Source organism: Manacus candei, unplaced genomic scaffold, assembly GCF_025592945.1.
Source record: "Manacus candei isolate 608988 ecotype Guabito, Panama unplaced genomic scaffold, ASM2559294v1 h1tg000017l, whole genome shotgun sequence".
NCBI lineage: Eukaryota > Metazoa > Chordata > Aves > Passeriformes > Pipridae > Manacus > Manacus candei.
The window spans coordinates 23,950,251-23,966,379 of NW_026138065.1; the positions used below are offsets into that span (position 1 = coordinate 23,950,251).

A 16,129-nucleotide genomic window follows, 5' to 3' on the forward strand; every position below is an offset into this window, starting at 1 on the left:
CAAGCCTGATTGAGGGAGGTGGGGTAAAACAGCAGCCAAGGCTCTTGCTTTGCTTATGAGGAGAGGCACGTGGTGACAGCAGCGTTCTCCACTCCAGCCTGTATTTTATGTCATATTTGCCTTGTAGCTGGGTATCCCACAAAATCACTTCCCTGCGACCCTGCCAACGGGAGGGAAGTTCTTGGAGAGGGTCTCACGAGTTTAGTACCGAGCAGCTGGGGCAGTGGTGAATATATCCCAAATATATCCCAAAGCAGCAGAACGCCTCGGGACACCCCTCTCACATTAGGCTGCTCGTCGCACCAGTTCTTCGCCTCCATCCGTCCACCCGTTCCCCGCTTCTCCAAGTCAAACCAAACGCGCCAATTTGACGCGCTCGGTGCTTTTCCACACAGCCCGCACTTTTCCTGTGGCACTGCTTCTAATAAAAGCCCGGATATCGGAAGAAACGCATCCACTGCCGGCCCTTTGCCGAGCCGGACGCTCAGCCCTTTATTTTCCGCGCTGTGACCGCCCTCCTCCCCTCAGCGAAGGTCGCGGCCCCGCCGCCCCCTCAGCGCGGGGCCGGTGCCAGCCCCGTCACGCCGGGCGGGGCCGGGGGCGGCCGCAGGGGGCGGTGCGGGGCCGCTCCGGGGCCGCTCCGGGGCCGCTCCGCCCACGGCCCTTTCGGTGGCGGCGGGGCCGCGGCGAGGCCCAGTCGCCATGAGCGGCCTGCGGGGCTCCCTGGGGCCGGCCCGGCCGGGCTGGGTGTGGGGGGCGGCGGCGCTGCTGGCGCTGGGCGCCCTGCTCGGAGCCTGGCGCTGGGCCGGGCGGCGCCGCCGCCGCCGCCTGCAGCGGGTCGGGACGGTGCTGAGGCTCTTCGTGTACCCGGTGAAGTCGTGCAAGGGGGTGTCGGTGCGGCGGGCGCAGGTGACGCCCATGGGGCTGCGCAGCGGGGACATGCGGGACAGGTACGGCGGGACGGGCGCGGGGTTCCCTCTTTGTCGGGTGCTTTCCTCGGGACCTGGGGAGAGGCACCTGCTGCTCCGCGGGTGCTGCCGTGCCCACCATTAACGCCGTCGGACGCGTTTCTGTCCCCCGGGCCGCCGCAGGTTCTGGCTGGTGATCACCGAGGATGGGCACATGGTCACGGCTCGCCAGGAGCCGCGGCTCGTCCTCGTTTCTGTCGGCTGTGACAACGGGCACTTGACCTTCGAGGCCCCAGACATGGAGAAGCTGTGCTTGCCTGTGAATGTCCCCAGGAAAAACCCCGTCCACAACTGCAGGTACTGAAAAAGGTATTTTTGGCCCCCTCCCCTCTCTCTAAATACAGTCTTTCTCGTATACTTTGCTTTTCAAGATTGTGTGAGGCTTTGCATTTTCTAATGCAGAAATTGGAGGGTGAAAGTTGGGTGCTTTTGCATCTTTTCTGTGGGGGTGTGTCTCCCCATCTGGATACTGGAGAGAGATTTCAGACCGGGGCCTGTACCGACAAGATAAGGGGTAGTGGTGTTGAAATAAAAGAGAGTAGATTTAGATTAGATAAAAGGAAGATGTTTTTTGCAGTGAGGCTAGTGAGGCACTGGAACATGTTGTCCAGAGAAAATGTGGCTGCCCCATCCCTGGTAGTATTCAAGCCCAGGCTGGATGTGGCTCTGAGCAACCTGGTCTAGTGGGAGTTGTCCGTGCCCATGCCAAGGAGGTTGTCCTAGGTGATCTTCAAAGGTTCCTTCTGATCCAAACTGTTCTGTGATTCTGTGAAATTCTCTCTTGTGTGTTACACAGGAGAGCCAGGATTGATTTGGTTTTAATCTGCTAAACACTAGTGAAAACAAATCTTAGGAAATGATGACACAGTATCAAAGACCATGCATTATACATTAGCCAAATGAACTGTGAACTTGCCTCTTCATAGAATGTTATGTTTGCTCATTTGTTTTTACTTCTAGTGTTTTCACTTATGCTTAGGTGAGCAGTTGCATCTCAGAGCCTCAGTCATGCCCTTTGGTATTTCTTGATCACAGCTAAAATCTGCATCAGCATTTTTGGATGCACGCTGGCCATTCGGAGCTGGTGAGATGTCGGAGTTTAGATTCCCTCATCCCTGTTTGTAGGCATTTAACTGAGGTGTCTCTTTTAAAAACTTGCTTGCCCAAGGCTCACCCTGTGGTCACAGGAAAGACAGGCATCCCTGGAGACCAAGGCATTCCCTGTAGTTGCTACCTCAAAGGAGTTTCAGGTGGATGGGTTACAAAGAGTGATTTAGCTGTGTGCTTAGAGTTTTGTTGTATGATTCCAAGCCTAATTGTTTTATCTGTGTATTGAAATCCATGCTGGAAAACTACCAGGGGGAGCTGGAAAATCTTTTCTCTGCTGCAATGTCAATTAATATGTAAGAGTATTTAATAACTGTAAATGGTGTTACAAGTTACTGGTCAGTGTTTGTCCTTTGCATAGCAGAGATGGTAATGCACCAGCTGCTATAATTAAAACTAAAAGTGCTGACAAGGAGCTGCACTTGCTTGCTTTTAGCATAAATCTGTTGCTGTGGAAACCCTTGATCAGCAAAGCTCAGTATCTCTGTTTATACAAGGCAGGTGCAAGTTACAAATGGTAGAGAAATGGAACAGTCTTTTAAAAAGGTGTGTACATTGCCTGTATGTGCCAATGACGCATGCACTACAAAACCATGCAGTTTTCAAGGTGTTATTTTTCTAAACTTTGTTGTGCTGTTAGAAAAGTATTTAAATAGCCTAATAGATTTCAGTAATTAAAAATTATCTTGGATTTTCCAATTTTAGAGCTTGGTGATTTGTTCTTCTGATTTTTTTTCTTCTTTCTTTGCCTTAATAAACCTGCAGTCTCTGCCTTTAAAACTGCTAGAATTTAAGGATCCAAATGATCAAAAGTTAAATGCATGTAAACGGACTTTAAGAGTTACGAAGTTGTCTGGCGTTGTAGGTGGTGTCATAGGATGTGAAATTAGCAACACCCATAGCTGGAACATTGCCTTGTACTTCTCAGGAAGGATCCTAAGGGTTTGTATGACTCTTGCTGTGCTTAAACAATTTGCCATTTGTCAGCTCAAGGCTGACTCTTTCCGATACATCTGTAAGAACAAGGTTTGGGAGAAATACTGTGTTCAGAGAAATGAAGATTTGGGTTTTGCTCCCTGATTCTTTCCTTCCAGCATGTGAGTGTGAGTAGCTGTCTTGCTGCACAGTGTACTCTGCTGGCCCTGCACAGACTTGTGTGTATTCCACCTCTGGGCCAGCGCGATGCCTTCACATGGGTGCTGGCTCGTGCCCCATGGTTTGGAGCCAAGGCAGTGCAATAGTGCCCCTAGTTGCATAGGGCTGTGCAGATGCCAGTCTTGAAATCTGCTAACTCCAGTTGCAAGTTTCATGTGGATAATTAAAATGCTGTCTTTGGGAGAGTCAAATGAAAGACCGAAGCCAGTGCATAGGCACATCTTCTGTTTGTGCAAATGTTAGAGGGTTTCTATAGCACTCTGGTTAACAAACCTTGTGCTCTTCATTTGTGCCTAATGTCTCTAACACTTCAGTTGCATGATCCATTCCTATGGGATCCCTAAACCACTGAGTGCTTAGGATACATCTGCTTTGTGACTGGAAAACAGTAGTGTTGGAAGCTATAAGACCCTCATGTCTGTTGACCTACCAGTCAGAAGGCACACAGGGGCTGTGGAATGGAGAGAAGAAAAAGATTGCTGTCTGGGGCAATGGCATTTAATCCCAGCCTGTGTTGCGGAGTAGATACAGGAATCCCAACAAATGGAGCAGGGATATTGCTGCTGGCACCCTAATGGTTCATCTCTCCCCCAGTGAGTAGAGGAGGGCTCCTAGGGGCTAACTCTGGATTAACTGTATGGGCATCTCTGTTCTTTAAACTGTCCAGGGTATGATTGCTGAGGTATAGGAAACTGCAGTGTGTTTGGGTCAAAATGGCTACTTTGAAGAATGTAACAAAACTATTAATGACTGTTGTTGAAGTTTATTGAAAGGTTGAGTTGAGGTCTGCCTTTTCTTGCCAGGAAAGTGTTCCTTGTGTAAACTTGTTTGTATTCTGGTGCCATTGGCCTTTTGTGCGCCATGGACTTTGTTTCCATTATAAATTTTTAACCTCTCATAAGATACTGATCTTTTTTATATGTGAAGTTTTAGCTTAAGTTTTGCTCAACTCTAGCTACATTTTAACAGCACTAAAATCTGAAAGAAAGTTTCCATCACAATTAGGGACACTTACAATAAATAACACTTGTACGTCAGTTACGGCAACTAATCATGTCCTTTCAAACTATCATTTATTTTCTAAGTTAATTACCTTTCAGTTGATTTCTTGGTAGAAATCCTTTGGTGTTGCAGTCACATGGAAATGCAAGAGTAGACCTGGCAGACAGGTGGGTTTGTTACTGGTCATTGATGTGACAGTCAACTCTGGGCACCTTAAGGCTATTTCAAGGCTTATTTCACCAACTGGTATTGTCCAGCCATGTCCATGTTACTTAGCTTTCCAAAACGTGGTGGCCACAAGGAGATTGAACACTGGGATTGATCCTTGTGCCAGATTTTGAAGACAACCTCCAGCTTGCTATAATTCAGGGGATTTGTTTTCTGTATATTGCTTCTACTATTAAAACATGTTGTTTGCCTGCTAATAATAAGCATCATTGAGCCTTCATCTTTCCAACTAACTTGCTGATGTGTTGTTACTCTTCAGGGTGTTTGGACAGGATATCCAAGGCAGGGACTGTGGTGATGAGGTGGCTCAGTGGATCACCACTTTCCTGAAATCACAGCCCTATCGACTGGTGCACTTTGAGCCCTCCATGGTGCCAAGAAAGTCAAAGAATGCAATAAACCTTTTCCGAAGCACTGATGAGGTAAATAAATGTTCTTTTTCTCAGAAGTACTTCCTTTAACCACTTCCCACCCACCTACCAAAACTTGCCTGTTCCACCATTGGTGATTGAGCCCAGTTTAGCAAGGTGTGTAATCATGTACTTGAACCATGTGAGTATTCTCCTTTTCTGTGGTGAGGTGACTTGCTTAAATTTTACTTCTAAGCTGTTGACCATTTGCAGCTAAAGAGTCTGAAACTCATAATTGAAGAGGAACCTTTTGCGTCTCAGTGAATAGAAAAAAGTTACATTTTTAGAGAAGTTTCCATGGTGTAATCTATGTTGCATTGAAAGCCTCCATTACCTTGTTAGGTCTGAGAGTGTACTGATGCAAGTTGTTACTTCATATTTTGTTTAAAGGAATGATACTTAACCCAGGGCCTCATAGATGTGGGCCTAGGAGTTAAAATCCAAAGAAGGTCACAGAAGTTTCATCTCTTTCTGTGGGAAGAGGCTCGAAGGTGTGATATTAGAGAAATTTTAGCAGGTATGGGAAGGAGGTGTTGTGCTCAGATATCCTCATGTCATTTGAGTCACTGATGCCCTTCTTTTTGTTTGAACAACTCTCTCAAGTGAAGGTGGTTTGAACTGTCCCTGATGAGTGCAAGGTTTTTAAACAAATTAAAATTGTGAGTACCTTGTCTTACTGATGTTATTATTTGTATGGCATCAGTGTCTTGCTTCTTGTTGCACAAAGAGGAGAAGATATATTCAATTATGGATTTATAGATATGCTTTTATTATGTAAAGGCACTGAGATCAATACAGAAGACTAGGTTTCAGCAAAAGGGATGTGAGATTAGGAGGGGTGACATGCAGGAATCCTAGCATGAAAAAGGGCAGAATTTTTGGTATAATTATTTTAGCAGTTGTCATATGATGGTTGAAAGGTATGTACAAGGATAGGAGGAAGAATAATATAAAAGAAAGACAGGAGTGCTATACACTAGAATTCTTGCCAAAAATTATCTTTTGTTTGTTTGTTTTGTTTTGTTTTGTTTTCCTGTGGAAGTCCACTTTTAGGATTTTTGTGAGTTTTTTTGAATACTCTTCTTTGGCCTTATTTGCTAATATGGCAGCCCTTCCTGTCAAGCTAGTTTAGACTGACAAATGGAGAGTTGTAATTGAGTATTGCTGTTCTGGGTGTGGAACTCCCTCCTGAGGTTGTGATAAGGCAGATTCATTAGTTAGAAAAATCCAGTTAGTTCATTATAGTCAACTGGATCAGTTCAGCAGGTCTATAAATGTCTTGAGTATCTTTCATAACTCACCATAACATGTTTTACTGAAATGCTTGATTCTGTCTGTAACACCTGGAATAAGCATCTGGGACATGCATATGGTATTACTTTGTAAGGAGTTGTGGTAGCTTATATAATTTTGGTTTAATTCTGTAGGGAGAAGTTTAATTTTACAATTTGAGCAAATGAAACTCACCACGATTACTGAAATAGGAAAGAGCATGTTGTTTCCCTTGTTAACCTAATTCCAGGAAAATGAAAACCTGAATGGAACAGCCTAACAGGCTAATATGTGGCCACTGGTTCCAACACACCTGTCCTTTTGCTATTCCATAACTTTTCTCCTGTGCTTTTACAGCAACCTTAGGATTTGTTTGTATTTGTTTGTGTAGGTTGCCTATCCTGACTGCAGCCCAGTCTTGCTCCTCTCTGAAGCTTCAATGGATGATTTAAATACAAGGCTGGAAAAGAAAGCTAAGATACAGAACTTCAGGCCAAATATTCTTGTGGCAGATTGCAGTGCTTTTGAGGAGGTAAAATTACTGTCTTAAATGTCTTTTGAAGACTTGGTTATGTTTCTTTGTAGCTCAGTTTCCTTGTGTGGTGGTGCTCTGAAGGTGAAGAAAGCTGCTATTCTGTGACTTTTACAACTGAATTCCAGAGAGATAAAACTTCTGCTCACATCAGTGCACATGAAACATTGAGGGAGGAGGCAGGTCTGTGAACTATTATTTAGCTTAGCAAAGGATAAAATAAATGTGTTTAAATGACAGGCTTGCCACTGAGAGTTCATCTTTAGGTGTAAAGTAGGCAAAGCTCTGCATACTGTAATCGATCAATTAATGATACAAACGAACAATTTGTAAATTGTCAGTGTCATATTTTTTAAATAGCCTTTAACACAAGAGTAGAACTAACCCTTGCAATACTGCAGTCCATCACTACATCTCTGACAGTGTTCTGGTAGTTCAAAAAAACACTATTTAGGAAGGTATCAGGTGATGAAATGAACTAGTAAGGTGGTATTTATGTGTTTTTATGTCATGTTGCCATTTTTAAAAAAAATTTCCTCTGGATAGATCTGATAATTTCTCGAATCTAAAAAGTTCCTGAAGTGGGAATAGAGGGATTGCAATAGGAAGCTTGTGTAGATGAGAAGCGAAAAGTTACTTCCACTGAAAATTCCCTTTCTGCAAAAATGGTGATTTGCCAGAGGCCACAGATCAGATAATCACCCACACAGTAAGAATAAACTTGGTTTAGGTTCAGTGCTTCAGAGAAGGGCACATTGCAGAACGAGATTCATTATTTGTTTATCGTTCTTTTCAGATATAATTATTAGTTGGTCCTGAATTGGGATAAATACCCTGAAATGGGATAAATGCAGTGACCATAAAGTTTTCATTAAAATAGTTCTGTAATATAACTGCGTATTTTGAAGGTACAAGTAAAGGTGAGCATCTCAAATGACGCAGCTTTATGAATGATTGTGCTGCTCCTGGAAAAGTGATTGCATGTGGGCGTGTCTAACCTGTGCCCAATGTTTACCTTTCGTCAGGACACGTGGGAGGATATTCTTATTGGTGATGTGGAGATGAAAGGGACCGTGTGTTGTGGCAGGTAAATGTTTGAGACCTTTAGTTTATACAGATGCAAAGAGGTTTATGATAAGAAGCTGTTACTGATTTTGCACTGTGTGTCTTTGCAGGTGTATTTTAACAACTGTTAACCCAGACACTGGAGTCATAGACAGGAAGGAGCCTTTGGAGACATTGAAAAGGTTGTAAAAATAACAGCGTTTCTTAGGTTGTGGGAGAGGATTTAGGCTAGGTCCCAACATGTTAGACTAGAATTTTAGAACTGATTTGAAGTGTGTGTGGGACAGAATCATGTAGTGTAAGGGTCTGTGTATATTGGCTTCTAGTCTACTTTTTGCAGTATGCTAAGAAAATACAAGTTCTCTCTTCCTTCTTTCAAACTTTACATTTCATATCTCTTCCGTCTCTGCTAGGGTGAATGCTTGGGGTAACAGGTATTTAAGATATTTAAAGATCTAACTTTGCTACGTTGACTTTTATTTTTACAAAAATTTTTGTATATGTATTAGACATAGATGCACGAATACAGTCAAGCTTTTTTTTTCCTCCATTTGAACTGTTTGATTCTTGTAACTACAATATTTATTTAGTTTTTAGTCTAGTATGGTGACCAAAACAGGGCTTCATTATTCATATCCTCTCTTTCATCACTGATATTTTGATGTTTAGGTTTTGCTATCACTGATTCTAAAGAAGGGCTTTCTCTCTGCAGTTACCGCCTTTGTGATCCATCCGAGCGACACATCTACAAAACCAGCCCTCTCTTTGGGAAATACTTTGCTGTTGACAAAACTGGAACGATTCAAGTTGGAGACCCTGTGTACAAGATGATCTGGGAATGAAAGAGACTTTGATCAGAAGATGCTTTTTCACCTTTGTACACAAACTCTTTTCCCATGAACACAGTCACCAACGTAACCTTTTCTTATTCCTTGCAATATTTTTAGTGCCATGTCCCTTTGTAAGGTGCAGGGGGGTTTATGAGGCTATGAAATGCCAGTCATTTCAGATCATGTAATCTACTAGCATTCCTGTAGCAACCACATCTTTAGTTTTTCTGGAGGCTGTGAGAGAAGAAACTGATCCAAGACAGACTTCACAGCACTACTGTGAGCATCACACCTCCTAAAATTTCATGTCAACCTTAATATCGGAATCTGAAATTACGTACAAGGGTTTGCATCGTGTATTAGATACATTTAGTGCCTATAAAGAACCACAAAAACAGTCATGCCAAGCACAAAGTACGTTGGTCACAGAGCTGCCTTTACAAGTGAACATGGAGTGGAAATGGCAGGACTCTGTCTTGGATTCCACCCTTCTTTGGTCCTAATCATCTTACCCATCTGTAGGAATCTGATAATTATATTTTCTACTGCATAAAACAAATAGAGGAGGAAAGTATTTGGATTATGGCAGTATTATCTTTTCTTTAATTGTTAGGTGATTTTTTTTCTTTTAAAAAGGAACTCCAAGATAAAAACCAGCCATCTTTCAAATGCTTGTTACTTGTTTCAAAAGCTTGTTCCTTTGTTATGAATTACTAGATCTAGAAAGAGTGTTCCCCTAGCCAAAAGGAGGAATCTAATGAAGTGTGGAGAAGGGCAAATATGACCCAATTTGGTGTTTAGATTCTTTCTTTTCTGTTGTAAGTATGAACCTGAAATTTTGATGCATGTTCACAACTTAGACCTGAAAAATGAAGAGCCATCGGGCTTTGAACAAGTTCAATTGGATGTGTGTGACAAGCCTGAAGCAGAAATATAGGGAAGGTATTATTTGTGAACTCAAGAGTTGCTCTGAGTGTCATTTTTTTAGCAGAGTGCTGGGTAAGGATTTAGTTTTCCTGGGATAGACAAGTGCCCCATTTGGACTGCACATTGCATATTTGTGTAGTGTTATGCCTCATGCAGCAAACAGTGGGATATGAGAGAAAAAGCATCTTTTGAAAACAAAGAATTCTGAGGGTCACTTTTAAAAAGCACGCGTTGAAGGTTCTTAATGTTAGAAGCTGAAAACTTGTGGAATTCCTAATGGTATTATTAAGCACAGGCAGCCTGCTGGCCTGCCAAAGCAATTAGTTAAGTGTGTGTCTCTTCGTTAAGTCAAAGAAGAGGAAGGAAAGAGAGCTGATTTTTTGCCTCTAGCAAAACCTATTTTTTTTCACTGTTGTTTTAGCAGCACATCAGCATTTACATAACAAATTGTGTGATATAGATTCTGTTGCCTCTTGTTAGGCTGTTGTCAATTGGGCTAATTTGGAAATGGGGCTGTCTCTGCAATGAGAAACAGCCATCTGCTTTCTTACTAAGAAGAGGTCTTAGATCTAACCCCCTGATTTACTCCTGTAAAGCCTCTTAGAAGAATATTTCTAGAATCCTATAACAGATATGCACCTGAGTACAACACATTTCACAAATGACACTTAAATCAGTTATGTCATCACAGAGAGCTGTTTTGGGAAGTCAAGAGCATAACTTAGAACGTTATGCTATAAATATCTTCATGTAACTGTTGAATTGCTGCAACTGTATGAATTGTATTTGATTTTGTTAAAACTGTTTAGGAAATTGACTGAAAACATGTCAATCATAAACCACTGTTTTTAAATTGTGTACTTAAAAAGTTAGTTCTTTTTTTAACTCTAGAAGAAGAAAACAAAAGTATAAACTTTTGTTAAATCAAACTCTCCTAAGGTGTAGCATTTGTGAATCTTTCTTTCCTTTTCCTTTTTTCTCTCTTTTCTGTTTCCAGGTTCTCACATATAGTTAATACTGATTATTTGGGTTTTTTTAATCCTACCTCTAAGTTCAAGAATACATACAGTTAACCAGAGGATGTACATAAGAGAACAGAACCATCAGATAATAAGTTGGTATCAGACTCAGTTTTACAACCCTTATGACAAAGAAGATGTTTACAGACTAACTCATTTTTTACAAATATATGAATAGGAAAAAATGGGTTTGAAAGTAGGAAAGTTTAGTACACTGAAGTCAATGCAAGGTCATGCTTCCTATTTCATGTCTCGTAGGATAAAACCAAAACTTTTTTTTTACAGGACTTATTACACCAATAATTCTTGCAGAAGGCCATGTAAGAGAACGACAGTCATTGCAGGCAGAAATTTCTGGGTTGCTTAAGATTTAAGGTGGGTGTGTTTTCAGCCAAATCTGCCTGACCCCCACAAACCCAAGAAAGATCATGCTTCTGCTTCTTAAGGAGGAGAACAGCCTTCCAAAGGCATCACTCTGCTGCTCTATAAGAAGTAAAGAGATTCCTGGTCCTTGCCTCTACAAATGGCAAAAGTTTCAAAAAGGGCTGCCACAGGGTGTTAATTTCTGGTCTATCCCAGCACCTTAAATTGCCTTTTCCTCATTCAAGATCCATAAGAAATTCCCTGTGCTGGGTAGCTATGGGGCTGAGGTCTACACATATGAAGTCTTTGTTTCTTTTGGGCAGAAGATTCTTAATGCAGGCATAAAGCCCACATGTGTATCAGTCTTTGGTCAAAAGAGAGGCACCATTCATACTCAGAAAGGTTCATACTTTTAAATAATCTAAGTTGTGTTAATGCTAACAATCTCAACTTAGAGAGTCACGGTTACTAGTTACTATTTTTGCATTTTACCTGTGTGGCTGCATGTTCTCAAGCATTTCGGTGCAGACAGATTGAGAATGAGCCTTTAGTTGGAAGGGACCACAGTGGGTCATCTGGTCCAACCTGCCTGCTCAAGCAGTCTTCCAGAGCACATGGCACAGGATTGTGTCCCGATGTTTCTTGAATATCTCCAGTGAGACAGACTGCACAACCTCTCTGGGCAACATGTTTCAGTGCATGGTCACTTGCATAGTAAAGAAGTTATTGCTCATATTCAGGTGGAACTTCCTGTGTATCAGTTTCTGCCCATTGCCTCTTGTCCTATTGGTTGGTAACACCAAGAAGAGCCTGGCTCCATCCCCTTTTGGGGATACTTAGTGAAAGTATCAGGAGTACTTTCGGATACTTACTGATAAAATCAGCTTACAAGTAACTGTAGCCTGAGCTAAACAGCAGGTAGAGGTAGAGATTATCTTCCACCTGTGAAGACCAAAGACATGGAGTAGCTTGTGGTACATCACTGTGAAGAGTTTGGGTGGGAACCTCTCATTTTCTGGAACTATGTAAAGAAAAAGTATCTCCCCTTTGCCCCTGGACCATTATGCACAAAACGTCTAGCTGGCTGAAACTTCACTTTCCTCCAGGAGCAATATTGTAGAGAATTGTATCTTCTCTAGTGTACAAAATTGCTCTGACAGCTTATCACTGCTTGTTTAACAGCTGACTGTTCTCACTTTCTTTAGGCGCTAGATAATAAGCACAGTGAAACAATTATTGTGCTCCATTGATGCGCTAACCCTCACAGCCTCTTTGCTGTTGAGTTCCAAAAACCAGCTTCATTCGCTCTTAATTGAGGTTTGTCTTACAGAGCTTCTGAAGGATGATGATTCTTCAATCATAGCAGCCACAATTATATTCACTGAGTCATGGACAGTTATTTTCAAGAGACCTACCTATAATGCTTTGGCATAAGTTAAAGGTGATGGCTAAATCTCTTCATTTTATCAAAATTTTGTGCATAGAAGTGTAGGACTGGAAAAACCAAAACAAAACAGAGTGCAGTCTTCTCTAGCTGCAGAAAACAAAGCAATAGACATTAATTTCAGGATTGGAGAATACCTCCTTCATCTCTCTCCACATACCAAGGCCCACAGGGCCAACTTCCTGTCAAGCTTTGAAAACTTTAAAATTTTGGTAAAAGATGAAAAGCCACAGTGATAGTTGGACTACAAGAAGATCATAAGAGAGATCAAGAGTACCACCAGTGTCTTAGATACTTTCAAAGATAAAGACTGAACTCCTCGAAAAATAATCTTCCACTGTGTTTACAGTTGTGGACTTTGGTGGTCCATATTAATTCTCCATTCCTTGGGTTTATTTAAGGTAAAGCAGAATGTTAACCTCTTTTCAGTTACCTCAAGAAACAGATAACATGAAGTTTCATTTCCCTCAGGTCTCCTTTAATTCTGTTTGATAGACCTAAAGCTGTCCAACAATGGTTTGCCGTATCCTGGGCTGCATCATTTTTAGCAGAACTCTCTTCCAGCTCATGTTCATGAGCTCAAAAATGTAAGTCACAGACATCCTAAATGAGGATGCAGGTTTCTCTGTAATTAATCCTGGAAGGGGCACCAGGAAGCCAAATAGAATCCATCAATCTAAATTTAGTTGTTAAAAGTCTGGAAAAATACCTCATACTCTCAGAGTTCCATGAGAATTATCTGGTCAGCCCTGGAAGCAGTTTTAGGAAAAGGCTGAGTTTACTTGAAATGCAACTCAAACACACTTGAATCCTTCAACAGCCACTTCAAAATAGAGAAGGCTCTTGGCACTGTGTCTGATGGAGCAGAAGGTCTGTGCTGAACGTTGCTTGTAGGCAACCCTGTGTGCTACTGCTCTCTACTTGTGGGAACTGCACTCTGTTGTGCAACCAAAACACCTGCCCAAGTGGTCAGCTGGATCCTCCTCATTGCAAGACTCTTCTCTGCTACATAGGGGGACAGTGTTGGCTGTGCTTTCTGGGAGGACCTATTTTGGGAACAGCAATGCTCCAGGAAGCCGCTGGGACTTACCGGCCCCTGGGAGGATGCTGAGAGCAGATAAAATTGAAACAGCTTGCAAGGAGTTCTGTGGCACTGCTGAGAACCTGGCTCAGATTATCACCTGGACTCAGCTTGGCCTTGTGGAATCTATCTTTGGAAGCAGTGGCGGCAGTGCGGGAGTCAGTGTTGTGCAGCTACGAAGGGTAAGCAACGTGTGTGTTTATTTTAAGATTGCCAACAAGAGCAAAGTCCATCTGACTTCTTTAGTTGGAACATGCAGCTGGACCCAAGGGAAGTCAGGCACCGCAGCAGACAATGGAAAGCTGCTAGAGGAAAAAAAATCCCAAAACGTTAGGGTGCTTTTCCACTTTTTTTATTCTATTAGAATTATAGAATGGCTTGGGTTGGAAGGGACATTAAAGATTACAGTTCCAACCCCCCTGCCATGGGCAGGGACACCTTCACAGGTGTCCAGGTTGCTCAGAGCTCCATCCTGCCTGGCCTTGAACACTTCCAGGGCTGCAGCACCCACAACTTCTTTGGGCAACCTGTGCCTCACTCGCCTCAGTATTGTGCTTACCAACTGCAAACATGGATGGCATGGCTAGATAATCTTCTTACCTGGGAGCAGAAGAGGTTAACCTGGGGAGTTTAGAGGTAGCAGTGTGTCTGAAACCTTAGTTACATGGCTTGACTACTTAATCCATTGCTGTTAAAAGTTTTTTTGGTTAGTTTGTTTGCTTTTCAGCAGAAATTTATCACTTTATTTACACAGGTATGTTAAAATATTATTTTGTTTAATTTAAAACAAACAAACAAACCCAAAAATACTTCCCCTCGCAAAAAAAAAAAAAAACCTAAAAAAAAAAGGAACCTCCAAACCCTAAAACTAAAAATTCCTGGGTTTTTTTTCAGTTGCTTGTTATGAAAAAGATTCCCAACAGCACAGCTTCAAGCAGTAGAAAAGTCATATTGCCAATCAACAAGCAATACATGTAATCATTATGGAGCTATCTACCAGCATCTCTTTCCTAAAAAGCCCTGTCAAATTTAGCATTCTTACAAGAGCCTTGGAACACCAGTGCTTGTCTTGTGTTCTACTGACCTTTCTTCAATCCAAAAATAGCTGTTCTTACCCCACTGAACTTTCTACAAACAGAAAGACATTTGATGCCAGTTACATTTGAAGAAAATAAACTATATTTAAAGCTATTAGTCAGTATCACAGATAGTTCCTGCTGTCCCCCATACCCCTGGGATTGTTTGCCCTTTTTAAATGGAATAGGTTTGGATAGAGTATGTTTCTCTGGCATGGTTGTTCTGAAGGGGCCTCCCACGGATGCTATTTAACATATCCTCTGTTAATTCAAGGGGAGGTCAGTGTATTTTATCTGTTCATCTAGATGGAGCTGTCAAAGTGGATTTGGAGCTGGGTTTGAAGATCGGTTTAAATTTGTAAATTTAAAAGTGGAGAAGTATGCCCGCAGGTGAGTCTGAAAGCAACCACTCTTATACCAAGCTCGTTTATCCTTTTTTAAAAATAAAATTTGATTGTGCATTTTTTATAATAGACTTTAGATAATGCTTTTGGTTTTGTTTAGGGTTTATGTGTGGAGTGTCAATGTTTAGTCTGCATGTTCTCCCCAAAATTACAAAACCCTGAAATTCTCCACAAAAAATCATACAACACAAATGTGATTTTGAAAAGCAATTCAATTCCTTCTGTCCTCTCTCACTTTTTTTTATGGGGTAATGTAATATGGGCATTGTTTCCTTCCATCTTAAACCCTTAAAGTAGTCACTTGTTTGTAGCGTGTCTGTGTGTATATATGCATACTTACATATTTATAATAGAACGTGTAAGAAATCAACCTTGGGTTCAAAATGGTGTGCTTTGCATTTATACTCAAATACTTTGTTTTGTCAAGTTCCCCAAGGTTGCCCCAAACAAATGTCTGAGGGCATCTCAAAGTTGGCAAGATAATCAGCTCTGACCGGTTTATTTCCATTCCTGATTACTTACTTTTTCCCATGAGAAAATCCTTTTGGATAGCATGTTTAACTTGTGGAAGGGAATAGAAGCTCCGTTCCTGCAAAATGGGAAGGTTCCCTGACTTGCTATTCTTGTTTCATGCCCACTACAACCTATTATAGATGCATGTATGGGTTTTTTTTGTTTTCTTTCCTGGCAGGTTTCCAATAAAAAAAATGGAGACATCACTTTTGGTACATCCTCTGGACTAAAAGACTCTTGGCATCAGCGAAATAAATCTGAACGGTACATAGTGTCCCAGCACAGGATGAAGCTGTGATAATTAACTTTTAAAGCTTTAAAACTTCATTGGCTTGTGGGGTTTGTTCCTTTTTTCTTTCCTTTTTCTTTTTTTTTTGTTTAGTTTTCTTTCTCCTTTCTTTGTCCATCTTTAGTGACTGGGAAATGACCTGGCGTAAGGCACCTTAAAGTAAGTTTTTTCTAAGTTTCCAGCTTCGGTGCTTTCTGCTGCACTTTAAGTCCTTCTCTGACATACAAATGGTGCATCCCTCAGTGTATCTGAGTACTTAGTCCCTTTTTCTGCAAGTTGAACATCTTTCCTAGAGTGATTCTTAGTCCATTTGCTCATAGAGCCATTCAGGGTGTAGTGCAGCCAGACAGGATGGCATTGGGACTCTGTTCACCTTAGTGTGTAGTGAGGTCAGGGAAAGGAAAGGAGGAAGAACAACTATCACAATGCATTAAAATGGTAAAT

The 16,129-nt window shown here is 41.7% G+C and overlaps 1 protein-coding gene and 1 long non-coding RNA gene across 2 annotated transcripts; both read left to right on the plus strand.

The window, feature by feature from the left end:
• The first annotated feature begins 687 nt into the window (after nucleotides 1–687).
• Nucleotides 688–10,425, plus strand: LOC127469374 (mitochondrial amidoxime reducing component 2-like). The gene is made up of 7 exons (XM_051783567.1): nucleotides 688–950; nucleotides 1,092–1,265; nucleotides 4,720–4,882; nucleotides 6,534–6,674; nucleotides 7,700–7,761; nucleotides 7,850–7,921; nucleotides 8,452–10,425. The coding sequence occupies exons 1-7, from the start codon at nucleotides 703–705 to the stop codon at nucleotides 8,579–8,581; spliced, it is 990 nt and encodes a 329-aa protein (XP_051639527.1). The 5' UTR covers nucleotides 688–702; the 3' UTR covers nucleotides 8,582–10,425.
• A 1,008-nt stretch (nucleotides 10,426–11,433) lies between these two features.
• On the plus strand, nucleotides 11,434–15,723 carry LOC127469378 (uncharacterized). Its single transcript, XR_007903962.1, has 2 exons — nucleotides 11,434–14,869; nucleotides 15,575–15,723. It is a non-coding gene; the product is annotated as an uncharacterized LOC127469378 (long non-coding RNA).
• Nucleotides 15,724–16,129: the final 406 nt, after the last annotated feature.